General features: G+C 40.9%; 1 protein-coding gene across 3 annotated transcripts in view; it reads right to left on the bottom strand.

The window, feature by feature from the left end:
- LOC307269245 (uncharacterized protein) overlaps nt 1-25,846 on the bottom strand; it is an 89,815-nt gene that overhangs the window by 59,708 nt on the left and 4,261 nt on the right. For all 3 annotated transcript variants that reach the window (XM_080052123.1, XM_080052124.1, XM_080052125.1), the window contains exons 6-34: nt 25,152-25,420; nt 24,833-24,870; nt 24,348-24,535; nt 21,598-21,807; nt 21,473-21,501; nt 18,297-18,452; nt 17,958-18,086; nt 16,647-16,685; nt 16,215-16,340; nt 15,998-16,118; nt 15,577-15,678; nt 15,435-15,469; nt 15,144-15,311; nt 14,763-14,903; nt 14,618-14,656; nt 14,398-14,538; nt 10,632-10,729; nt 10,508-10,528; nt 8,955-9,343; nt 6,795-7,004; nt 6,645-6,697; nt 2,234-2,398; nt 1,893-2,021; nt 1,749-1,787; nt 1,305-1,433; nt 1,088-1,208; nt 634-768; nt 485-519; nt 198-365 (exon numbers count right to left, since the gene is read on the bottom strand). In XM_080052123.1, coding sequence (XP_079908249.1) covers nt 198-365; nt 485-519; nt 634-768; nt 1,088-1,208; nt 1,305-1,433; nt 1,749-1,787; nt 1,893-2,021; nt 2,234-2,398; nt 6,645-6,697; nt 6,795-7,004; nt 8,955-9,343; nt 10,508-10,528; nt 10,632-10,729; nt 14,398-14,538; nt 14,618-14,656; nt 14,763-14,903; nt 15,144-15,311; nt 15,435-15,469; nt 15,577-15,678; nt 15,998-16,118; nt 16,215-16,340; nt 16,647-16,685; nt 17,958-18,086; nt 18,297-18,452; nt 21,473-21,501; nt 21,598-21,807; nt 24,348-24,535; nt 24,833-24,870; nt 25,152-25,420 — 3,623 coding nt within the window. The remainder of the gene's footprint in view (nt 1-197; nt 366-484; nt 520-633; nt 769-1,087; nt 1,209-1,304; nt 1,434-1,748; nt 1,788-1,892; nt 2,022-2,233; nt 2,399-6,644; nt 6,698-6,794; nt 7,005-8,954; nt 9,344-10,507; nt 10,529-10,631; nt 10,730-14,397; nt 14,539-14,617; nt 14,657-14,762; nt 14,904-15,143; nt 15,312-15,434; nt 15,470-15,576; nt 15,679-15,997; nt 16,119-16,214; nt 16,341-16,646; nt 16,686-17,957; nt 18,087-18,296; nt 18,453-21,472; nt 21,502-21,597; nt 21,808-24,347; nt 24,536-24,832; nt 24,871-25,151; nt 25,421-25,846) is intronic.

The following is a 25,846-nucleotide window of genomic DNA, read 5'->3' as shown; positions in this document are numbered from 1 at the left end:
CTCCCGTTCGTAGACCGTACAAAAAATATCCCGTCCTTACGATGCAAAACGGCATATTCACGTTAAAGATAACGATGTCGCACTGCACCAGCCCAAAGATATTAAAAATGCACAGAAAACAGATCCATTAAAATAATGTTAATTTTTTATTCTAATCATTTGTGTGCCTGTAGCAGTCTGAGGTTTCTACTCCTTACCCTTTTCTGCAACGGTAGGACTATCACGTTGTCGTCCAAGAAGGGAAGGTACTGTTGAGGGACATAACCCCGGACCAGGTTGACCACATCCCCATGCCTGTAGCTGGTTTGTTCTTGCAGACCGGTCAACATGATTGTGGAGTACTTAGAACCATGATCACTGGCATTCTAGAAGACATAATGTTCAAAACCCAAAGATCAATTTATTGCTGATTAAATTAGTAGAGGTTTGGAACGTCATATATGCATTTTTTTTAAATTAGGTGTCGCTATGTACAAGGGCTTACCAAAATGTCCTCTTCTCTTGTGACTGTCAGGTGATCTTGCAATTAAAAATTAAACATGTGCAAAACAGTTACATCACTGAATACATTAATGTGTATAGTTTGCAGTATAAAATTGCGATAATGTAAGAATAAATAACTGTCCATCTTACCTGGGATAATGAAACAAGGAGACGCGGTTGGGAAAAGGAAGGGGTTCTTTTTCAAAGTGATCCAAAAGGGTGAAAGGCTGCCCATTGGAACTCCACATTTATTTGGTGGGAGAATGTGCTCAGGGTGTCTTGGTGCTGCACATACCAAAAACAAGTGTATATTTATTACTCACATACGCAGGCTAAATTACAGATGGACCCCCATTGAGATCACTCTCCCAGGAAAATGCAATTAACGCATAAGCTTTGATTGATTCATGTGTCAGCACAGCTCAATATAATAACACATTTTTGACCACATCATACCTCTGCATTGGTATCAAAACTGAAGATACAATATGGCTTAATGATAAATTTGATCAAAAAGTGCATGTAAACGCACTGACTGAGCTACAAATCAAACTAAATCAACATCCGGGGTGTACATTATTTTCATTTCCTAAAACAAACTTACGTTTTGCTGGAGAGGGGTCCGGTCGGACTCTGCGGACTTCGTAGCCAGGGGCTTGTTTCAGGAGACTGTACCAAACTCCCATCCGATCAGCCGCGTGAATATCCTCAAATTCTACAAATACCTACAACATACAAGCACACATACGTAGCAGGTTACACAATAAGGAAGTGTTTTTAAAGCCCTGTATTTAGGCGTATTTGTATGTATTTCTTTATACCTTGTTGAGGAGAGGCAGGAAGTTCCTGACAGGACAGATTGTTCTCAGAGTTTCTCTGAGGTCCTTGGTCTCACTCGGTGAAATGTTACTGATAAAGACTGTGGTGGTGCTTACATCATTATTCAGAGGCTACATCAGGAAAACAGGAAGTGAAGATACAAAACAAAAAATGTTAACAAGATGACAAAGACACACAAGCGACAGCAATGCATTGTTGCAATTATTTCATTTAGCCATTTTAAAGTTTAAGTGAATATCACTGTTCTTTAAGACAAAGGCAGGAATTACCGTAAAATCAAACCTCAATGTTTAACCAGACCAGAGGGGTTGTTTTACAGTTATATTAACAACTTTCCTTTAAAAGTCAATTTTGAATTGGGGGAAGGATACCTCCAACCAATTTAAGCAGTTCAATTAGGAACACTTGGCCTATGTCTTACTTACATAATCCATCAGCTGCATCAGTGATTTGTAAAACCCAAACTAAAAAAGAAACATCAGAGAAGCCAGTGTTAGATTGCAAATATATTTGGGGGACTGATCTATTCAAATCTATCAATAATAATTACATGTTGCATACTTGCTTACCGAAGTCATTGGAAATTTATATCCCACTGCACGGACACAAAGTTTAGACCCTTTGAAGAAAATGCCCTCATTTAAGGAGGCTTTCAGCATGTCGTCCATATTCTCGAATGTCGCCATGACGACGAAAGCCTGTGAGGAAGACAATAAACATATTAATATACATAATCTTTAATTTATTCTAGGAGGTGATTTTGTGAAAATATTTGAAATGAAAATTAAATATTGCATAACAAATTCAGAAAAAAAATATATTATCAGTTTCTCTGATCCAAGACTAAAAACCAGATATGTGATGTGGGATTCATAAACCTGGTCAATCAGAATTATATCATGGTGCCTACCATGCACGCCTGAGGAACGATGAAGATGTGGTAAGGTGTATCATAATGAAACCCAAATGGCCCGAGCAGTGCGACAAGGTCCGCCTCTGTGTAGCAGCCATCGTGAAACGGCGGCAGTCCAGTTATTAGTAACGTCCTCTTTACTCTTGAAGGATTCTTGAAAAACTTAAGGAAAATATAGAGGGCAAAATGCAAATGGTATATTATTATTGACACTATTATAACACAACTGTTGATCATGAAAATAAGTATACAAGGTTTACTGGCCCTCATTTATCAATTTTGCGTGGAAACTGGTGCAGATTCTGGCGCAAATACCTCCCTACGCCAGGTGTCGCGTGGTATTTATCAAACAGTCGTATCTCGCCAATCTCAGCGTACGCCAGGCCATTATTGATAAATGCGGCGGCTGAAAACGATCGTACCACGCCCTTATATTTTCTCAGTTTAGAGGCCTTGCCCAGAGGTTTTACGACATGGATATGCGAATTACGGCACAGAAGAGGAATTTATCTGAAGTAGAAATTGACAGAATAACAGCGAAAGTAGAAAAAAAGAGTTTCATTTCGGAGCATTACAAGCGGCATCAAAGAACAACAGAAGGCAGCAGTTAGGAAGGAAATAACTGCTGCAGTCAACAGCGTTGGTGTTGACAAAACGATCTCCAGCTGAGGATTTTGCATTTTAGGTTTACATCAGTAGGCTACTATCGCTCAAATGCTATAAAACAGCATATACAATTATATGTCGCCATTTCTTTACATAGATGAAGAAAAAGTGGTCTGACTCAAACATCGCCACTAAAAAAAGCGTGTTGCTGTTCTGAAATGCAACCAACTGAGGGTGCGGGCATAATATAGCCTAAGTGGTAGAGGAGAAACAGACGCACCAACTGTCCGGTAATGGTCCCCATGAAATAAATACAGGTCTGCAGAGATTTGAATGATTAGAATGTATTGGCCCTTTTAGATAGCACTACTCAAAAGGGTTGTAAAAACTAAAAATAACACATTTTGCGTTTTACTGTATGACAGCAGGAGTGGTCAGCCCGGCGGTCAGCTGCACAAGCCGACCCGGCAACGATCAGCTGTGAGAGCTCCCACAGTCCTGCTCCACCAGCAGGTCGGAAAAACGTGCCGGTTAACGGTGGAAATAAATCGCTCGCTTAAGCGATCAATAACACATTAAAAGAGGAACTAACATCTAAAAAGTGAGTCAAATAAATAAAATGTTAAGCTGAATGTTGTGCCGTGTATTTTTTATCATAAAGAGCAGTGTAGGCCTACTACATATTTAATACTGTGGCTAACATTTTGAATGAATGCAGCCCCCGTGCCTCAGTGTCCCCCCAGCAGCTCCAGACGGAGATAACTGCCCTTACGCAGTCCCATGCAGCGCTCCTAAGTGGCCGGTGTGTGCACTATTGAATCAGTGCTCCTAAGTTGCGCACCATAAGCTGCACAATTTTAAGTGATTAATATCTTTATTTCGGTCTGAGCAAACACTGCATTTGTATTATCTTCTTATAATTGTCCAACAAAGTCATCGGCTACCCGGCACAGCCTGCACTGCGAGTCCATGCTGTTTACAAAATTGCGTACACGAGCTGAGAGCTGGCGTGGGATTTGAGCGTATCCTACGCTCACGTCCATATTGATAAATGCCGAGATTTGCGTGGAAATGTACGTACACCCATTTTTCGCAAGATTGATAAATGAGGGCTACTGTGTTTGGGGTGGCTTTTTAAATTATCTTTAAAGTGTAAAAAAAATTCGATTTGCTATCTGATTTATACCAGCCAAGTATGAAAGTAATATGGAAAACCAGCAGGTTCACTATTCACTGTTATACTCTATACATACACTCACCAGCCACTTCATTAGGGACACCTGTTCAATTGCTTGGAAAAAACAAATAGCTAATCAGCCAATCACATGGCAGCAACTCAATGAATATTTAGGCATGTAGACGTGGTCAAGACAACATGCTAAAGTTCAAACCGAGCATCAGAATGGGGTGGAAAGGGGGATTAATGGCGCTTTTCCACTGCAAATGTAGCTCGACTCGACTCAACTCGACTCAGTTTAACTTGGTTTGGTAGCAGCACGGGTCGTTTTCCACCGAAAATAGTACCTCCTGAACGTGGGCGGGGTTGTCGTAAGGGGCTGAAAGCCTACTCCGGAGTCAAGTAGCAAAGCAGAAATTACGAGCAGTTGTTGCACTATTAACTGAACCAACCGCCAAAAACACGGATGAAAAATGTTTAAGAAAATACTCCCCTTGTATCTGTTTGCTAAAAGAAGTAGAAGAATATTGCTACGGGCCGTTAAAAGGGAGGGTTTGTGTCCTGATGTGTGACTGCCACACAGCTGTAGGGATGCGTCACGTACATCCCTATGCACGTAAACACGGGCATGATAAAGTTGACTGTTAAGTGCTTGTTTCAGGATACGTGTTTTCAAATGCAAGCCGTGTCTCAGCCTGAATATTTTATTGAGGTAATCAGTGCAGTCCGAGGCTTGTAATGTAATCGCTCGCTATCATGTCTGTCCCAGCTTGCCGCTATAGGCTATTTAGCCTAGCTGATGTCTCCTCTCGTATGTTCAAAGTAACTTCCCCAACAGGCAACACAACTGGGTGAGCTTAGCGAATATATGGAGAGAAAAAAATCGGGTCTGTGATGCAAATCAAATGAAAGAGAGCCAAAGAAGGCTGCACGCGGCGAGACAAAATACACATAAAAGTCCCGGAGAGTTGTTGAGAATCAAGGGGAGAATAATCAACAGAATGAAGCCGGCAGACGGTAGTCTCTGGCCAATCAGCGGCCGGCCGTCTGCCGACGTCACCTTTTAGCTCGACTCAGCTCGCTTGGACCCTAGAGCAAGGCGATACTAAAAAAGCAGCCGCTAGCAGGTACCAGGTACCATGAAATTGCGGTGGAAACGCCAAAAATGCGAGTTGAGTCGAGTCGAGCTGATACCATGCGGTGGAAAAGCGCCATAAGTGACTTTGAACGTGGCATGGTTGATGGTGCAAGGCAGGAGGGATCCATGCTTTCATGTTGTTTACGCCAAATTCTGACCCTACCATCTGAACTTCACAACTGAAATCGAGACTCATCAGACCAGGCAAGATTTTCCCGATCTTCTATTGTCCAATTTTGGTGAGCCTGTGCGAAATGTAGCCTCAGTTTCCTGTTCATAGCTGGCAGGAGTGGCACCCAGTGGGGTCTTCTGCTGCTGTAGCCCAGCTGCTTCAAGGTTGGACGTGTTGTGCATTCAGAGATGGTATACTGCATACCCTGGTTGTAACAAGTGGTTATTTGAGTTACTGTTACCTTTCTATCATCTCCAACCAGTCTGCCCGTCCTCCTCTGACCTCAACAAGGCATTTCCGTCCACACAACTGCCAACTCACTGGATATTTTTCCTTTGTCGGACCATTCTATGTTAACCCTAGAGATGGTTATGAGTGAAAATCCCAATAGATCAGCATTTCCTGAAATACTCAGACCAGCCCGTCTGGCACCATCAATATTGCTATGTTCAAAGTCACTTAAACCCCCTTTCTTCCTCTTTCTGTTGCTCGGTTTTAACTTCAATAAATTGTCCTGTCCATGTCTACATGCCTAAATGCATTGAGTTGCTACAATGTGATTGGCTGATAAGTGTTATGTGTTAACAAGAAATTGAACCGCTGTAACTTATAAAGTTTTTGCGGCGGTTGATCCCACCCAAGTTTTAAGTAGAGCTTCAAAATACCATCAGGAACAAGAGATAAAAAAAAGTTAAGCAATTTATTGAAAACTGACATCAAAACCAGATTGTGTCACGGATTTTGAGTTTTTAAGGCTATGGTTTTTGACTTTTGATCAGATGATGAACAGCCTGTTTGAGTTTAAATTCAGTTTAAATATAATTTTCAATTAATTACTTAATTTGCAGGGGTTGACACTAACGGTTGCCCGCTTGCCCGGGGCAACTGAAAATAATGTTTGGGAAAGTTGAGAATTCATTTTTTGTCTCTTGCTCTTGATGTAAGTTTGAAGCTCTACTTAAAAGTAGGTTACAATCAAACACAGAGAAAGGCAAATACTTTGCAATTTTTCCCCGGTCTTTAGATTTTGTTCACGAGTGTATATGTGCATACATACTGTATATGATTCCCAGAAGGAATAAATAAGAGGAATGGACACTTTGATCAATTTAAAATCCATTGAAACTGCATTTAAGATGTGAAGATAGCCTGTCCAATATTAGATTCTATAATTAGTTTATCGACAATTCAATGGTTTTCATTTTAAGGCATTAATGAGGTAGGTCTCGTTCTATTGTGATAGTTTAGTTTAAATATTTAGGAAAAGACCACATGTGTAAACAGTGTAGTACTTTAGAAAAGGGATTTGACTTACCTTCTTTGTTCGCTCTATCGTTACCCTTATTGGTAACTTGAACTCGAAGAACTCTGAAAATGAAATAAAAAATATGTTAAGTAAAAAGAAAGTTAAGAAAACTAATGATTACATGCAGAAATTTGTGATAATACAGAATTGATTCCTTACCTAATCGATTCAGAATGTTATCCTGGTGCTTTTCTACCATCTCCCCAATAGTCAGAGGGTTATCTGCAGTTGAAGACGACATGGATGCTGCTGCAGCTGTTGGTTCAGTTGTGAGAGATGCAGCCACTTCAGTCGGTTCAGCCGAGACATTGCAGACAGATTCAGGGGCTGATGGTGCATCTGTTTGTGTCTTCACTTCAGTCACAGGATCTTCAAAAGATCAAAATTTAAGTGATGATGGATCTCAGTAATTTTCCATCATAATCATAAACATCATCATATCCTTTTCCTCCTATTTGCATATCTGTTTAATACAAAAAAGCTGTTCAAACAGGTGAATATATTTTCTTCTGCATTAAAGCATCCATTTTAAAATATCGGACACACTGCACATAAAAAAAAGAACGACAATTCCCAACAACATCGCTGAGATCCTTTATCGACCTGTGGCATATGCCATGGAGACATGTTGCATGCCATGGCGTGTTGTGTGCCCCAGTAGTTTATGCCATACAGTGGCTTCTACATTAAACATTCCAAAAATAATGCAAACAATTTTGTTTTGTTAGCTCTAAAATTGTTATTTCTTAGTCGGACTGGCTCAGGTGGCTAGACTAACAATACCATCTCTTAAAGAAGGTCTCATTACACTTGTTCGTTGTGCTTTGAGAGCTGCTGTGTTCTCACCTGCCCAGACGAACTGCAGCAAAAGTGAAAATGAACCTGCGTTTGTTCAATCAAACCAAACACGGCAGGCGTGAAAGCACCCTAAGTCTCATGTAGTTATAATCCTTCTGGACCTTTCTCCTGCTTTTGAAACACTGAATGACCAGATCCTTATTTCCACACTTCAGGATCTGGATGTCTCAGGTTCTGCGCTCTCCCTGCTCTCATCTTAACTCAAAGGCTGCACACAGGGTAACTTGCAGAGGATCTGTGTCAGAACCATGTCCACTCACAACTGGGGTCCCTCAAGGTTCAGTCCTGGTTCCCCTACTCTTTTTCCTATACACCAACTCCCTCGGTTCTGTTATTCGCTCACTCGTTTTTTCCTACCAAAACTCTGCAGAATACACCTAACACAACTAATAAACCACCCAACTAGTTATCTTCTTTCCACAGTCTGAGACACAGGTTTCTGACTGACATCCTTCAGTGTATGTCCACAAATCACCTGAAACTCAACCTTGACAAAACTGAGCTGCTTTCTTCTTCCAGGGAAGCGATCTCCAAACCATGAACTTACTACAGTATACCTATTCAAACCTCTGTGATATTTCCAACCAAAACTGCTAGGAACCTGGGTGTGACACTTCATGACAAACTCCCTTGATTCCAACATTGCTGCAACAGCTAGATCGTGTAGATACATTCTGCACAGCATCAGAAGGATACGTCCCTTTGAACCCAAAAGCCCGCAGATGTTCTGGTCCAGAATGTTGTCTTCTCACTTCTAGACTGCTGCAGCCTCCTCCTGGCTGTTTGCCTGCAAGTGGCATCTGTCCTTTGCAGCTCATCCAGAATGTATCAGCTAGACTGGTCTTCAACCTATCCAAGCTCTCTCACACTACACAGCTCCCCCGCTCCCTTCACTGGTTACCAATAGCTGCCCACATCCCCTTCAAGTTATTACTACATGTGCTGCCAACGGATCAGGTCCAGCTTACATCCAGGACATCAAACCGTACACCCCAGCCACTCCACTCTGCATCAGCCAATCTGCTTGCTGCTCCCTCACTCCGAGGGACACCTAGTCACTAGACAAAATCCAGACTGCTTGCTGTCCTGACTCCCAAAGGGTGAAACGGGTTCCCCTTTGACAAATAGCACTTACTCGTGGCACGTTGTAGTTTGACTTATTTGAATCTTATACTTGTTCTTGCTGTTCTGAGTTTGTATCTTCATCGTTGAATGCAGTTATTAGAACAACTCAATTAAATTAAGTCACCAATGCTACTTGAGGCAAATATCAGAGAAGCAAGAAGGACCGATCGAAGTGTACCTATAATTTGGCTTTTCATGAGAGTTGTTGAGAACAAACATATTTGAGCCAAATATGAACTCTATGTAATGTAAAGTAACTTTATTCAAACAGGGAAAATGTACAAAAGAATCATTAATCGTGTTTAATGAATCCATTACAGAAGGTCTCCAACATACATTTTAGCATTGTTGTTGTCTCCAGTCCTCCACCTGGAAGCTTTTCCTCCACAGCCACTTCAGTTGGGCTTCCTGCAGCCTGCTGGAGCATCTGTGAAGCTTCTGTCTCTGGTCCTTGTGCAGTGGACTCTGGTTCTGACAGAGTGCTGAGCTGGACGGTTGGTAAAGCTTTGACGGTGGGGATCTTGTTTATTGCTTTCTCCCCATCATTCTTCATTGTTATGTCACTTAAGGCGTTAGCACTTGGTCCTGCTGTCATCAGCTCAGAAAGTGCACCAGGGTCAGATTGGGACCCATTACCCCGGAGTTCATTAGGAGATGGCTGGGTGTGAAATGTCACAGCTTGGGGCTTGGTGTTGTCTTGTAGATGCTGATTTAGGTCCTTCAAACTAAAACAGAAAATTATTGTCTGAATACGGTGCTTTGTTAAAGGCAGACTATGTAGAACTTATAGTCATACAGTAAATCCCTCTCAATAATCATTTATTCCCCCAATAGAATGTGTGCTTAATGACATTACTTCAGCTTTAGATGCAAAACAACATTGTGCTGCAATATTCATTGACACTACTAAGGCTTACAACGCCTTTGACCATAAGATACTCATACAGAGATAGAAGCATAAAAGATATCTCCAGGGCACCAGGGATGTTCTCTTAAAGCTCCATACTTGGTCCTACACTATTCTGTCTATGCATTAATACGATTACCTCAGTGGGGGCGCTCGTGTTGAAGTAGTTAGAAAGCCCAAGAAAGCACAACATGGGCATCTGGATAGAAACGTCATTATCCTTCTCCAACCACATCTCAGAGCTGCAATCTAAAGATCAAGGCCAATTTTGTCTTCCTTTATAGAAACTAGTGCAGTAACCATCCAAAAACCTTCAAAATCAATCAAGGATGCACACCTTTGTGCCGTGCGCAAGCAAGCAATATCCGGAAGCTCAGGTCGATCTGACTAAAACTCAGAGAGATATGCGAGTCACAGAAAGACACACAGACAGACAGACGTTTCTTGCTTGATAGACAGATAGATAGATAGATCCTTCAACAATTCTTCCTAACTCACTCTCATTCAAATTCCCATTCTTCCCATGCTGGATTATGGCAAGACCACATACAGTGTTGCTTGCAATAGCAATCTTTCAAAACATGACACACTAAACCACTTCGCTATTCGGTTTGCCACAAATGCCCCTTTCAATAAACTACTGCAACGTTTACAGTCAACAGGCCCTCACCATAAGATTCATTGGATAACCTTCACTTACCAGATCCTTCTTGGCCGATCACCTCCTTACTTATGTCGCCTGTTGCAGCCAATGTCCGTCACATACAATACATGGTCCTGAATTCATATTCAGTCAAGTAAACCCAAAACTATCTGAGTCTCTGGTCTAGCATCTTTTCTATCTGCTGCTGCCTACGACTTGAATGCACCTAAATATTGGCCCTTGGGTCATACCAGTCATCACAATGGTGCACTGGTTATAAAAACATATTATGTCTTTCTCTTAACCTGACAAGAATTAGCTACAATGTGATTTACTTACCTCTCAAGATGGATAAATCTCCTGGGGAGAGAAAAAGAGTAGGGGATACAAAACAGATTTGAGTTATTGTGAAAGTAATTAACCCCAATTTTCAATGTCTACTTTTAAAAGAACAGATGCACACCATAATCTGCTCCTATTATGAGAGATGTTTGCTAATGCAGTTTTGTAGTTCTCCAACACCTGTGTTACACCGCTGGGGTCAGCCATCTCGATGTACATCTGAGGAAAAACAACAGTCATGGAAAAAGAGAAAAGACAAAGACAAGATTTAAAAAGTATCAAGACAAAAGCAACAGACAGGATGAGAACAGCAATAGAAATATTTTAAAATTTTGAAAATAAATTATGATATTATACAGCAGGGGTGGCCAACCTGCGGCTCGCGAGCCGCATGCGGCTCTTTGCCTTGCTTCGTGCGGCTCTTCAGTTCATATCAAATTTTGTGATTATAATGTTTTTTTTTTCTATACTTTTTTTTTTGTGTGGGCATATGTGTGTGCATGTTCGCAAACGTTTCATTGCTTTTGTATTTCTCCCTTACTAGTTGAGGGGCCCATGATGATTTATTTCCTTATATTTAGGCTATTCCTTTTTGGAAACTTTTATTGACATGAGTGACTGAGCTCTTTGACTATAAGACATGTAAAGTTATCAGTACCTTAGCTTAGGGCCCCCTTGAGCCCTTGTGCCCCTGGGCCTGGTAGCATGCACAAGCATTTTTTATTTAAAAAATAATAATAATACAAAATTCAACTGAAACGGGTGAAACATAGTTAACCCATTGATGACTATGGCAATCTAGGATGCATGTCCTTAATGCCTGAGGGTTTTCTGAAAAAATTGTACGAATTGTCAAGTCTACCAAAACCTTAATATCTAAGCCTGTGTAGCACATAGAAACATGAAATAAAATAAATTTAAAAGTTAAGGTTCACAGGTTTTATTTAAACATGCTCCCTTAGCGCTTACAAACCAACAAATATTTCTAAAAATCGTCAAAATTAGATTAATTAGAAAATTATTAAATATTGTTAATAAATAGATGCAATGTGTTGTGTGATTTTCGTCAGTAGTCTATAGTAGACCTTGATTCTGCGCAACAAACGCCACTAACTGTTCTGTCGTCGCCGACACAGCCGGCGTATTTTTTTTTAATTATTTTGTTTTATTTTTTTATTTTTTATTTTTTTGATTGACGTGATTTTCGGCAAACCACACAACTTTTGGGTGGTCACGTGGTCTTAAAAAAATCAACAAAACCCACCTCATGTGTATTTGAACCAATGACAGTGCATTCTATGCTGGGAATGCCATGAAAATTAGATAAAGTAACAATGCTGCGCGACGCAGCATCAGGCAGGAGATCAAATGTGGCATCGCGCAGCAGGCGTCATCAATGGGTTAAGGCCGTTACTGCATTATCATTTTGGTTGTGACATTTACAGTGAATCTGACTGAGCAGAGGTCTGTGTGTGTGTGTAGTCAGTCTGGGTGTACAGCCCATTTCCCAGTTTTGCCAGAGATTCGACAGCCGGTCCAATCAGCGAACAGAGCGAGTGGCTGAGAACGATGACGTCGAAGTCGCGCTCCAGTTTCAGTTGCCAGAAGCCGGCTCATGACACACATGACGACCAAACGTTATGCGATTGTTTGGCTAATCCAGAGTGGCACTGGGCAGATCCAATAGTTTTAAACTTTAACAGACACCCGCCTCCATGAGTGAACGTTTGCCAATTACAACACTGCCAGACCTTCTGTACAAATGAAATGAAGTACGATGGTCTGGTAGCACCAGGCTAGCTCTGTGCAGTAACACAGTACAAAATGTGGCTCTTAGTCTCTGACTGGTTGGCCACCCCTGTTCTACAGTAACATTCTGGATAACGTCACAGTTTAAGGGATGCTAGACTACCCCCAGCCCAGAACATTCAGTTATGGTCCAGAAGTTCTGGTTTAGGGTCACATGTTCTCACAAAAGCCAACCAGGGGCCTCATTTATAAATGTTGGGTACCCACAGAAGACCGTGTACACCACATGATTGAGTTGTTCTGTTCGAGCTGCTAAAATTGTATCTTGTCCTGATGTATATGATTCTTGGGGGGTGAAGACCTGGTTATCTATTCCTCTCCAGTCTCTGACCAATATCGATCCTTTTGGACAAAAGCGATATCTGTATTAAAGTCTCAAAGACAACTTTTAGTCAGTTTCATCATCATCTTCAACCGCTTATCCTAGTCGGGTCGCTGGGGCAGCAGCTTGAGTAAGAAACCCCAAACTTCTCTTTCCCAGGCCACATCAACCAGCTCTGACTGGGGGATTCCGAGGCGTTCCCAGGCCAGTGTGGAGATATAATCTCTCCATCTAGTCCTGGGTCTTCCCCGAGACCTCCTTCCAGCTGGACGCTCCTGAAACACCTTCGTAGGGAGGCGCCCCGGGGCATCCTTACCAGATGCCTGAACCACCTCAACTGGCTCCTTTAGACGCAAAGGAGTAGCGGCTCTGCCCTAAGTTCACGAATGACTGAGCTTTTCACCCTATGTCTAAGGGGGAGGCCAGCCACCCTACTGAGAAAACCCATTTTGGCCACTTGTACCCGCAATCTCGTAACCATAGGTGAGAGTAGGAACGAAGATCGATCGGTAGATCGAAAGCTTTGCCTTCCAACTCAGATCTCTCTTCATCACAACAGTGCGGTACAGCGAGAGTTAAACCTGTGCAAAACTGCCCCTGCTGCTCCGATTCTCCGGCTAATCTCACACTCTATTGTTCCCTCACTCGCAAACAAGACCCTGTGGTACTTGAACTCCTTCACTTAGGGTAAGGACTCATTCCCTACCTGTAGTAGACAATCCATTGGTTTCCAGCTGAGCACCATGGCCTCAGATTTAGAGGTGCTGATCCTCATCCCAACCGCTTCACACTCGGCTGCGAACCGATCCAGTGAGAGCTGAAGGTCACAGACCGTCACAGGCCGATGATACCATCAGAACCACATCATCCGCAAACAGAAGAGATGAGATTCTCAGCCCACTGAACTGCAACCCCTCCCCACCACGACTACGCCTTGATATACTGTCCATGAATATCACAAACAGGATTGGTCATAAAGCGCAGCCCTGGCAGAGGCCAATCCCCTACCAAAAACGAGTTTGACTAACTACCAAGAACCCGGACACAGCTCTCGCTTTGAGCGGACAGACATTGGATGGCCCTGAGAAGGGACCCCCTCACAGCACACTCCCGCAGTACCCCCCACAGTAGTGATACCTCAGTAGTTGGCACACACTCTCTGGTCTCCCTTTTTGAAAATAGGAACCACCACACCAGTCTGCCACTCCTTCCGCATTGTACCCGATTTCCACGCAATGTTGAAGACACGTGTCATCCAAGACAGCCCCTCCACACCCATTGCTTTCAGCATTTCTGATTTTGATAAAAATCACAGTCACATCACCGCTTTAACATCGTTTTGGAATTGAACGCCAGGACGATGTCATCAAACTACATGTTTCTCGTCGCCACCTCTCGAAAAACTGTATTTTCAATTTCAATCTATGTGTGACATCTTCAATTACAATCAAATTCATGCAGTCACTATGAATTAATATTAATTTGGGGCAGTTCCATTGACCATATATGGGAAACTATGAAGTCTACAAAGGCTGCACCACATTTCGAGTTGATTGTGACTAATAAAAGGGAAAGGGCATATGACGTCAGTGTGAACTGTTTTATAAATCCGAAAATATTTCTGTGTTTCGTCAGTACGCCTTCCTTTGACGTTAATCCTAAACAGTCTTATAAATGAGGCCCCAGGACTCCATTGGCTTTTGTGTTGTTCTCTCAACACGTAAACGTGAAAAGTTCAGGTGTTTGTGAACTTTACCCAATTGACCAGAGGCAGAACGTTGACAAAGGTCGTAATCGACCCGACCACTTCCATGACCGTCCTGATGATCGCCAAAGACGTCTCCTTCATGTTCACACACAGTAACCGGTCCTCAAGGTCCTTCAGGTCTGGAACTCCCTGAAGAACAAAACAATATTGTTTTTAAGGACCAAAGATTCAGAGATGAGGAGCTTTTAATTGATTAAAATGTACTTACAGCATTGCTCCACCTCATCAGATTTATGTACATCATCATCTGCAAAAATATCACAAGTCACTGATTACCCTAGATGCAGTCAAAACCAATTTGCTTTTTTAAATGTTTTTAATTTAACGGCCCAGAATGAACCTAGTGTCCATACCTTATCAGATCCAGGATTCATTTGTTCCAACACGATGTGAACAAAGAGCTTTTTGCCTTTTAGATTTGAGGCCTTTGGATTTCTGAGGAAACCTTTGACAAAGTTACAGCACGTAGTCCAATTGGGGAAAAACACAAAGGCCTGGAGGCGAAGAGAAGAAAGGGATAATATTTAAAGGCTGCACCTAATGATTATTCTTCCCATTACCCATCTGCCCACTCGCATCTCATTGAAAATGTTTATCAGGTGCATCAATCGCCTCCCGTCAAAAGACTGTGTATATAAAATCTCCCGCCCTTGTGATGCATCGCAAATCGACGGTTTCAAGTACTCAGTCCGAAAAATATTAAAAGTGCACAGTCTGACGTTTCTACTCCTTACCCTTTTCTGCAACGGCAGGAATATCACGTTATCGTCCAAGAAGGGAAGGTACTGTTGAGGGACATAACCCCGGACCAGGTTGACCACATCCTCGTGCCTGTAGCTGGTTTGTTTTTGCAGACCGGTCAACATGATTGTGGAGTACTTGGAACCACGATCACTGGCCTTCTAGAAGACATAATGTTCAAAACCCAAAGATCAATTTATTTAAAGACGCTGATTCAATTATTATGTTTGGAACATCATATATGCGTTTTTTTAAATTGGTTGTAGCTATGTACAAGGGCTTACCAAAATGTCCTCTTGTCTTGTGACTGTCAGGTAATCTTGCAATTAAAAATGTGCAAAACAGTTACATCACTGAATACGTTAATGTGGTATAGTTTGCAGTATCAAATTCGATAATGTAAGAATAAATAACTGTCTCTATTACCTGGGACAATGAACGAAGGAGACGCGGTTGGGAAAAGGAAGGGGCTCTTTTTCAAAGTGATCCAAAAGGGTGAAAGGCTGCCCTTTGGAACCCCACCTTGTGCTGCACATACCAAAAACAAGTGTATATTTATTACTCACATACGCAGGCTGAATTACAGATGGACCCCCAATGAGATCCCTCTCCCAGGAAAATGCGATTAACGCATAAGCTTTGATTGATTCTTGTGTCAGCACAGCTGAATATAATAATACATTTTTGACCACATCATACCTTTGCATTGGTATCAAAACTGAAGATACAATATGTCTTAATGATACATTTGATCAAAAAGTGCATGTAAACGCACTGACTGAGCTACAAATCAAACTAAATCAACATCCTGTGTGTACATTATTTTCATTTCCTAAAACAAACGTACGTTTTGTTGGATAGGGGTCCGGTCGGATTTTGTGGACTTCGTAGCCAGGGGCTTGTTTCAAGAGACTGTACCAAACTCCCATCCGATCAACCGCGTGAATATCCTCAAATTCTACAAATACCTACAACACACAGGCACAGATACGTAGCAGGTTACACAATAAGGAAGTATTTTTAAAGCCCTGTATTAACGCTAACATGTATGTGTTTGTTTATACCTTGTTGAGGAGAGGCAGGAAGTTCCTGACACGACTGATTGTTCTCAGAGTTTCTCTGAGGTCCTTGGTCTCACTTGGTGAAATGTTATTGATAAAGACTGTGGTGTTTCCTTCTTTATACACAGGCTACATCAGGAAAACAGGAAGTGAAGATACAAAACAAAAAATGTTAACAAGATGACAAAGACACACAAGGGACAGCAATGCATTGTTGCAATTATTTCATTTAGCCTTTTTAAAGTTTAAGCGAATATCACTGTTCTTTCAAACAAAGGCAGGAATTACAGTAAAATCAACCCTCAATTTTTAACCAGACAAGAGGGGTTGTTTTACAGTTTTATGAATAACAAAGTCAATTTTGAATTGAGAGAGGGATAATTCCAATCAATTTAAGCAGTTCAATTAGGTATACTTAGCCTATGTCTTACTTACATAATCCATCAGCTGCATCAGTGACTTGTAAAACCCATACTAAAAAAGAAACATCAGAGAAGCCAGTGTTAGATTGCAAATATACTTTTCCACTCCGCACCATTGCTAACTTCATATCAATGCACTTATGGCATATTTGTAAACATGTGAATATAAATGGCCTATTTTGTAGATTTATTTTCTTGTAGAAAAATATCTATATTTTAATTTCAAATAATCAAAATTTGGTGAACTGAAAACAAGTTTTAAATCCAGATCAGATTATAACTTAAACTAAATAATATAAATTCACTGCAGTTTCTTTCCCCAATGTTTTCTTTATCTTATTGCCCTCAACACCAGCGGACCCCAATTTATGCCTCATTTCCACCGAATAGAGCGGGTCGGGTCGGAGCGGCTCGGAGCGGGACAGCTCATTTTTAAGAATCTCGGTATTGGGGCGCCTTTAGCTCAGTTGGTAAGGCGTCCCCCTCCCGGGCCGGGCCCAGCAGCAGACCCGGGTTCGATTCCCGCCCGTGGTCGTTCTCTGCATGTCACTCCCCTCTCTGCCCCATTTCACCTCTGTCTCTGCACTATCAATTAAGCATAAAAATGCCCAAAAAATATGCCCATATTATCCATCATAATATATATGGGTCAAACTATCGGGCTGTGGAACAACTGTGGTCAAGCCAGCGGTCTCTCGTTTTTGCTTGGTCAAACCAGCCGCTTCTATCTTTATTCCCCACGTGTTGTTATCGTATTACGCCGGTAAATGCACAGAGACGGCTCGGTGCAAGCAGACAGAGACAGCGATCGAACAGCGCTGGCTGCGGCAGCTACGTGACATCGTAGCAGTGGGACACAGTGTAGCCAACTGATTAATTTAATGAAGAGGAAAATCAACACACAATAAACAGTGCTGCGCTCACATTTTTCGCCAAAACACAAGACTCTCTTCACTCTTGCCGAGGTGACTACACACGGCGGAAATTATTATTTTGACCAATCAACGGATGGCAGTGTGTAGCTCCACCTTTTCGGCACCCTTTCAGGCGGCTGGTACCGCTACAGAGTAGTACCGAAAATGGGAGCGGCTCAGAGCGGTTAGGCTTGCTTATATCCGTGCCAACTTTTGGCAAATGGAAAGCCAAAATAACCGGACCGAGCCGCTCCAACCCGACCCGCTCTACTCGGTGGAAATGTGGCATTAGTTTAAACTATACAGATCAGTGTCTTTTGGCAGCAGAAACAGAACAATATTTTGCTATGTGTGGGAGACGGATCTATTCAAATCTATCAATAATAAGTACATGTTGTGTACTGGCTTACCGAAGTCATTGGAAATTTAGATCTTACTGCACGGACACAGAGTCTCGAACTTTTGAAAAAAATGCACCCTTTTGAGGAAGCCTTCAGCATGCACATCACACTCTCAAATGTCGCCATGACGATGAAAGCCTGATAGGAAGACAATAAACATATTAATATCTTTATTTACTTGTTGGAAGTATTTATTCTAGGGTGATTTTATGAACATATTTTAAATGAAAATTAAATATGGCATAACAAATTAAAAAGACACGTTATAGAAACAAGAAAGAAGAAAAAAAAAGGATGTGCTGTGGGATTCATAAACCTGGTCAATCAGAATTATATGGCGGTGCCTACCATGCGCGCCTGAGGAACAATATAGATGTGGTAAGGTGTATAACAACGAAACCCAAATGGCCCGAGCAGTGCAACAAGGTCCGCCTCTGTGTAGCAGCCATCGTCAAATGGCGGCAGTCCAGTTATAAGTAACGTCTTCTTTGCTCTTTCAGGATTCTTAAAAAAATTTGGAAAAGATAGGGAGAAGAAATAATGCAAATGGCATATTATTAATAAAGGCCCTGGCAACTCTTAAAAATAAATATATGACATTGACGTTGGGTTTCTCAATGAGCTGTTTACAATCATCTGATTAAAAATACATTTTCATAAATATTATAAAATGTAGTCTAAAAAACAGCTTTTTGCTGTCTAGAACATTTTACAGGGCGGTGCGGGCGTGGCCTATCACTTTCTGAAAGGGAACGTTCTCTCAGTCATGGCACTGAGCAGGGTTAAGCCCAGTTCAGACCAAAGATTCGCCACGCAACGAGACGCAAACTTGAAAATGCTGCAAATACTCACAACGAGCCTGACGGGCAGTTCACACTGCTGCACCGTTTAGCTGGTTTCCCTAGCATCGGTGATGGTCCGAATATAAGATGGGGGTTTTCCCCTGGAAATAGGTCGTAAAAAGTCCGGTCGTTTTATATTTGGGGTCTAATATTCATTTTTTTTTTCGGCGTGTTTTTCTGCACGACGGCTCATACTGGCGAGGTCTCACCATGAACGTCACCATCACAGCGTTTCACCAGGTGACGCGCTGAATCGCTCAGACGGGGCATTTAGTGTAAATTACCACAATTGACTATTATATTATTTCCCTTATAAAAATCCATACAGTTTCACACATATTAACTTAAATATAGCAAATAGGCATTTAGGCTTCTTCACTAAATGCAGAATGGTACATGTAGGGCTTAAGGCTACAAGAAATGGCTCAGGCACAAAGAGACAGTCTCTTTGTCTTGCGCGGCTCCAGAGATATTTAATAGAATTGTATTTTAGAACATGTGACGTGTGAAAACAAAAATCTAATGCAACGTTGGAATCAGAAATTTACTAACGGGTAGTCAATGTCTTTTAGAACACAGATCAATCGTGTGACGTATGGAAATAGGATCTAATGCAACATTCGAATCAGCAATTTCAAATGGTCGACCAACTGACATGACTATTTTTCAGGGGGTTGGCAGATATTCCTAACTCCTTTCATATACATATTAGCATTCAGTTTACCCCCCAAATAACATAGTTACAAGGATTTAGTGTGCAATTTGCATTGCCAGGGCCTTTAACCCTCTGAGGTCTAGGGGTATTTTCTCCGATTTTACATACTTCTATAAATACCTATTTTAAATGTGCAAGAAGATAAATTATACCAGAGTGTTTTATATGGAAATGTTCAGAACACATTAGGCCTTTGTTTTGTGAGGTCTACTTATGTCCTAGACCATTGTGTATATAAATAATTGGCTTAAATGCTGAAAAATGTATTGCGATTTTTTAAAAACCTGGAAATTTGTGTGAAAGAAGAACCTTTAGTCATCCTGTTGAGTTGTTTTGGCTCTTGAAATTGCTTCTCCTAAGCCTTAGCTTCAAAAATGCAGTGGAAATTTTCCAAAACACAGTAGGGGAGTGCACAAAACATGACAATATAAAATTTGGTCCAGACGCTTTTTGGTAGAAATGTTGTCTCTACTTTCAAAAAACATAAGGAAATTAGACTGAATGAAGAACCACATATGATGATTCATGGGATGTACACTAATAAAAGAGGAAGCATCACAAAACGTTCTTCAAACAAACCATTAAGTAAATATAAAAACAATAATAACAAACTACTTTCACACTATGTATATACTCTATGCACTATTTACAAGCTAAGTGGTAGCTGGGGAGCTTCTGGGTCTTGCTTCTCACGGTGTTTTCTAAGCCTGTAAGGGACTGAGAGTATCACAAGAACATTCCCTGGAAACAGGAGAGCCTATAGTTTGAGATGATGTTTTCATTTTTTGTTTCAGTCATATCTTGAGGGAGATATTAATAAAGATATGCGCGCATGCGCGCGCATACCCTCTGAGGTTAATAGTGTTAACCTCAGAGGGTTAACACTATTATAACACAACTGTTGATGAGGAAAATAAGTATATAAGGTTTCTTCTGTTTGGGGTGGCTTTTTAAATTATCTTTAAAGTATAAAAAAAAAATCTATTTGCTTTTTGTTTAATACCAGCCAAGTATGAAAGTAAAATGGAAAACCAGCAGGTACACTATTCACTGTTATACAGTATACATATATATACTCACCGGCCACTATATAAGGTACACCGGTTCAAATTCTTGTGAACACATTTAACTAATCAGCCAATCTCATGGCAGCAACTCAATGCATTTAGGCATGTAACCTGGACAGGACAACTTGTTCTGTTGCTCAAACCGAGCAACAGAATGGGGAAGAAAGAGGATTTAAGTGACTTTGAACGTGGCATGGTTGATGGTGCCAGACGGACTGGTCTGAGTATTTTAGAAATTGCTGATTTACTGGGATTTTCATGCACAACCATCTCTAGGGTTTACAGAGAATGGCCCGAAAAAGGAAAAATATCCAGTGAGCGGCAGTTGTGTGGACGAAAATGCCTTGTTGAAGTCAGAGGTCAGAGGACAATGGGCAGGGTTAGAGATGATAGAAAGGCAACAGTAAATCAAATAACCACTCGTTACAACCAGGGTATGCAGAATACCATCTCTGATCGCACAACACAATCAACCTTGAAGCAGATAATCTACAGCAGTACTGAAGCTACAATTCACACAGGCTCACCAAAATTGGACAATAAAAGATTGGAAAGATCTTGCCTGGTCTGATGAGTCTCGATTTCAGTTGCGAAGTTCAGATGGAAGGGTCAGAATTTGGCTTGAATAACATGAAAGCATGGATCCATCATGCCGTGCACCTTTAACCATGTCACGTTAATGGACACATTGATCGATTTAAAATCCATTGAAACTGAATTTAAGATGTGACGATAGCCTGTCCAATATTACATTCTATAATTAATGTTTGGAAAATTCAATGGTTTTCATTTCAGGGCATTAATGAAGGTAGGTCTCGTTCTATTGTGATAGTTTAGTTTAAATATTAAGGAAAACCACGTGTAAACAGTGTAGTACTTTAGAAAAGGGATTTGACTTACCATCTTTGCTGAATTTATCGAGTAGAACACTGAAAAAGAGACAAATAATATGTAAAGTGAAAAAAAGTTAAGGAAATGATTGATTACATTCAGACATTTGTGATTATACAGAATAGATTTCTTACTTAATCGATTCAGAATTTTATCCTGGTGCTTTTCTACCATCTCCCCGATAGTCAGAGGGTTATCTGCAGTTGAAGACGACATGGATGCTGCTGCAGCTGTTGGTTCAGTTGTGAGAGATGCAGCCACTTCAGTCTGTTCAGCCGAGACATTGCAGATAGATTCAGGGGCTGAAGGTGCATCTGTTTGTGTCTTCACTGCAGTCACAGGATCTTAAAAAGATCAAAATTTAAGATGAATGTCAGAAATTTCCATCATAAACATAATCATATCCTTTTCCTCCTATTTGCATATCTGTTTAACCCATTGATGACGGCTGCTGCGCGATGCCACATTGGCTCTCCTGCCTGATGCTGCGTCGCGCAGCATTATTACTTTATCTAATTTTCATGGCATTCCCAGCATAGAATGCACTGTCATTGGTTCAAATACACATGAGGTGGGTTTTGTTGATTTTTTTAAGACCACGTGACCACCCAAAAGTTGTGCGGTTTGCCGAAAATCATGTCAATCAAAAAAATAAAAAATAAAAAAATAAAACAAAATAATAAAAAAAATACGCCAGCTATGTCGGCGACAGAACAGTTAGTGGCGTTTGGTGCGCAGAATCAAGGTCTACTATAGACTACTGACGAAAATCACACAACACATTGCATCTATTTATTAACAATATTTAATAATTTTCTAATTAATCTAATTTTGACGATTTTTAGAAATATTTGTTGGTTTGTAAGCGCTAAGGGAGCATGTTTAAATAAAACCTGTGAACCTTAACTTTTAAATGTATTTTATTTCATGTTTCTATGTGCTACACAGGCTTAGATATTAAGGTTTTGGTAGACTTGACAATTCGTACTATTTTTTCAGAAAACCCTCAGGCATTAAGGACATGCATCCTAGATTGCCATAGTCATCAATGGGTTAATACCAAAAAGCTGTTCAAACAGGTGAATCTATTTTTATTTTGCATTAAAGCATCCCTTTTAAAATATTGGACACACTGCCCTCAACAGCAAAAAAAAAAGAAAGACAATTCGCAACAACAGCGCCGAGATCCTTTATCGACCTGTGGCATATGCCATGGAGACATGTTGCATGCCATGGCGTGTTGTGTGCCCCAGTACTTTATGCCCTACAGTGGCTTCTACATTAGACATCCCAAAAATAATGCAAGCAATTTTTGTTTTGTTAGCTATACGATTGTTATCTTTTAGTCGGACTGGCTCAGGTGGGTAGACTAACAATACCATCTCTTCATCAAGGTCTCATTTCACTTCTTCGTTGTGCTTTGAGAGCTGCTGTGTTCTCACCTGCCCAGACGAACAGCTGCAAAAGTGAAAATGAACCTGAGTTTGTTCAATCAAACCAAACACGGCAGGCGTGAAAGCGCCCTACGTCTCATGTCGTTATAATCCTTCTGGACCTTTCTTCTGCTTTTGAAACACTGAATCACCAGATCCTTATTTCCACACTTCAGGATCTGGATGTCTCAGGTTCTGCACGCTCCCTGCTCACAATTTTACTCAAAGGCTGCACACAGGGTAACTTGCAGAGGATCTGTGTCAGAACCGTGTCCACTCACAACTGGGGTCTCTCAAGGTTATGTCCTGGTTCCCCTACTCTTTTTCTGTTATTCGCTCATTCTTTTTTTCCTACCAAAACTCTGCAGAATACACCTAACACAACTAATTATTAACACAGGTTTCTGACTGACATCCTTCAATGTATGTCCACACACCACTTGATACTCAACCTTGACAAAACCAAGCTGCTTTCTTCTTCCAGGGAAGCGATCTCCAACCCATGAACATACTATCACTATTGAAACCTCTGTAATATTTCCCATCAAAACTGCTAGGAACCTGGGTGTGAAACTTTATGACATACTCTCCCTCGGTGCCAACATTGCTGCAACAACCCGATCGCGTAGATACATTCTGCACAGCATCAGAAGGATACGTCCCTTTGAACCCCGAAGGCCGTGAAGGTTCTGGTCCAGAATGTTGTCATCTCACTTCTAGACTGCTGCAACTCCCTCCTGGCTGTTTGCCTGCAAGTGGCATCTGTCCTTTGCAGCTCATCCAGAATGTATCAGCTAGACTGGTCTTCAACCTATCCAAGCTCTCTCACACTGCACAGCTCCCCCGCTCCCTTCACTGGTTACCAATAGCTGCCCACATCCCCTTCAAGTTATTAGTACTTGTGCTGCCAACGGATCAGGTCCAGCTTACAAACAGGACATGGTCAAACCTTACACCCCAGCTCGTTCACTCAGCTTTGCATCTGCCAACCTGCTTGCTGCTCCCTCACTCCGAGGGACACCTAGTCACTCGACAAAATCCAGACTGCTTGCTGTCCTGACTCCCAAAGGGTGAAACGGGTTCTCCTTTGACCAACAGCACTTACTCGTGGCACGTTGTAGTTTGAATTATTTGAATCTTATACTTATACTTGTTCTTGCTGTTCTGAGTTTGTATCTTCATCGTTGAATGCAGTTATTAGAACAACTCAATTAAATTAAGTCACCAATGCTACTTGCAGATATCAGATATCAATCAATCAATGCAGATATCAGAGAAGCAAGAAGGACCGACCTATACTTTGGCTTTTCATGAGAGTTGTTGAGAACAAACATATTTGAGCCAAATATGAACTCTATGTAATGTAAAGTAACTTTATTTAAACAGACAACATTTACAAAATAAACAGTAACCTTGTTTAATGAATCCATTACAGAAAGTCCCCAACATACCTTTTGGCATTGATGTTGTCTCCAGCAACTTTGTTTTCACTGTTTTAGCAACCTGCTTGGTTGAGACACTTTTTACTTTGGAAACCAAGACTTTTGCTTTAGTGACTGTAGTCAGGCCTTTAACTGAGTCCGTAGGTGCAATTTTCTGATTGGTTTGAGGTGTGGAAACAACGGATGTGTCAGGTTTTCTGTGAACAAAACAGGGTTAAATGGGTCAAGAAAAAGATAGAGAAATAGAAAATCAATGTCATGCTTTCAATGGTTTTTTACATTATTATTTGATTAAAATGAAAAATTATATTCCATTGTGTTTAAATTGACAATATGAATTCCAATAAACACATGTACATGTTACCTGTACAGTTTAAAATGTCACCTTGTGTAAGCAGTTGATTGATCAAAGTAATTCTAGCAAAGAATTCTGAATATATTCCTGTTAATTGAATATAAGATTTTCCATTCTGAGGTCTGTGTGAATATCTTACTTTTGAGGAGGCTTCTCTTGCTCCTTAGAAACAGTCTCCTGTAAATTCAAACATTGAGATTTGTTATTTTAGATAAATCTGATTACACAAACGTGTTTCGACCATCACATAAGGACAACTGAACTGGTTACATTCTAAAAATGGTAAGGGCGACAAATTCCTGGCAATAAAGAATCATTTTCAGTTTCACTTTGATCAAAACATTATGTGAAAAAGTGTTCAATGAAAAGAATGAGGTAGAAAAAAAAGGTAGAAAAAACAAGCTTTTCACAAGATGAGTGTTGCCAAATGTCCCTTGTAGATACCCAGAAACACCAACCTTAGTCTTTTGGGAAGAACTTGTCTTGCTCTTATGCAGGCTGGGCTTTGTAATTGACTCTTTCTTTTCTGCTGTAGAAGAGATGGAGGAGGAAGATGCAGCTGACGCTGATTTCTGCCTTCCAGAAGATGTGGAGGGTTTTCCTCCTTTAGAAGTGGAGGAGGATGATGATGATGTGGACTTCATTTTGGCTAGCTCGGCCAGTAGGACTGGAGCCAGAGTTTTAACCATGGTAGCAATGTCAGTCTCTCTGGAGAGAGACTTGATAGCTGGAAGGATGAAGTAGAAGAAAAAAATCTGAAAAAACTGCAACACTTAAGTGTTTACAAACAGCCTCCATTTTAACATGAGGAAAAGTTGAATTATCATATTGTTAAGTGATCTTGGCAATCTTGCTTGTTACTTTATAGGCTTTTCTTTGTCCTGGATATGTGTTCTACTTGAATTTTCTCTAGTAGGCAGGCACAAATCAGTGACTGACATGGTGTTTTATTTTATTCATCCTCTCTTTTCATTGAATATTTCTTTTTATTTGACACTATTATAACATGGACATTTTAGATTGTTAAACTATTTCAAATGTCAATCAATTATTGCCATCATCACAATTGGTGACAATTGATGACATTAATAATTTTGAATTACTGTCTACGAGAAAGGGTGGTGTAATCTTACAACATATTAAGGCTGCGTTC

Source organism: Ammodytes marinus (genome assembly GCF_949987685.1).
Source record: "Ammodytes marinus genome assembly, chromosome: 23".
Classification (NCBI taxonomy): domain Eukaryota; kingdom Metazoa; phylum Chordata; class Actinopteri; order Uranoscopiformes; family Ammodytidae; genus Ammodytes; species Ammodytes marinus.
The sequence above is the reverse complement of the archived record's forward strand: the minus strand, read 5'-3'. Positions and strand labels throughout refer to the sequence as shown.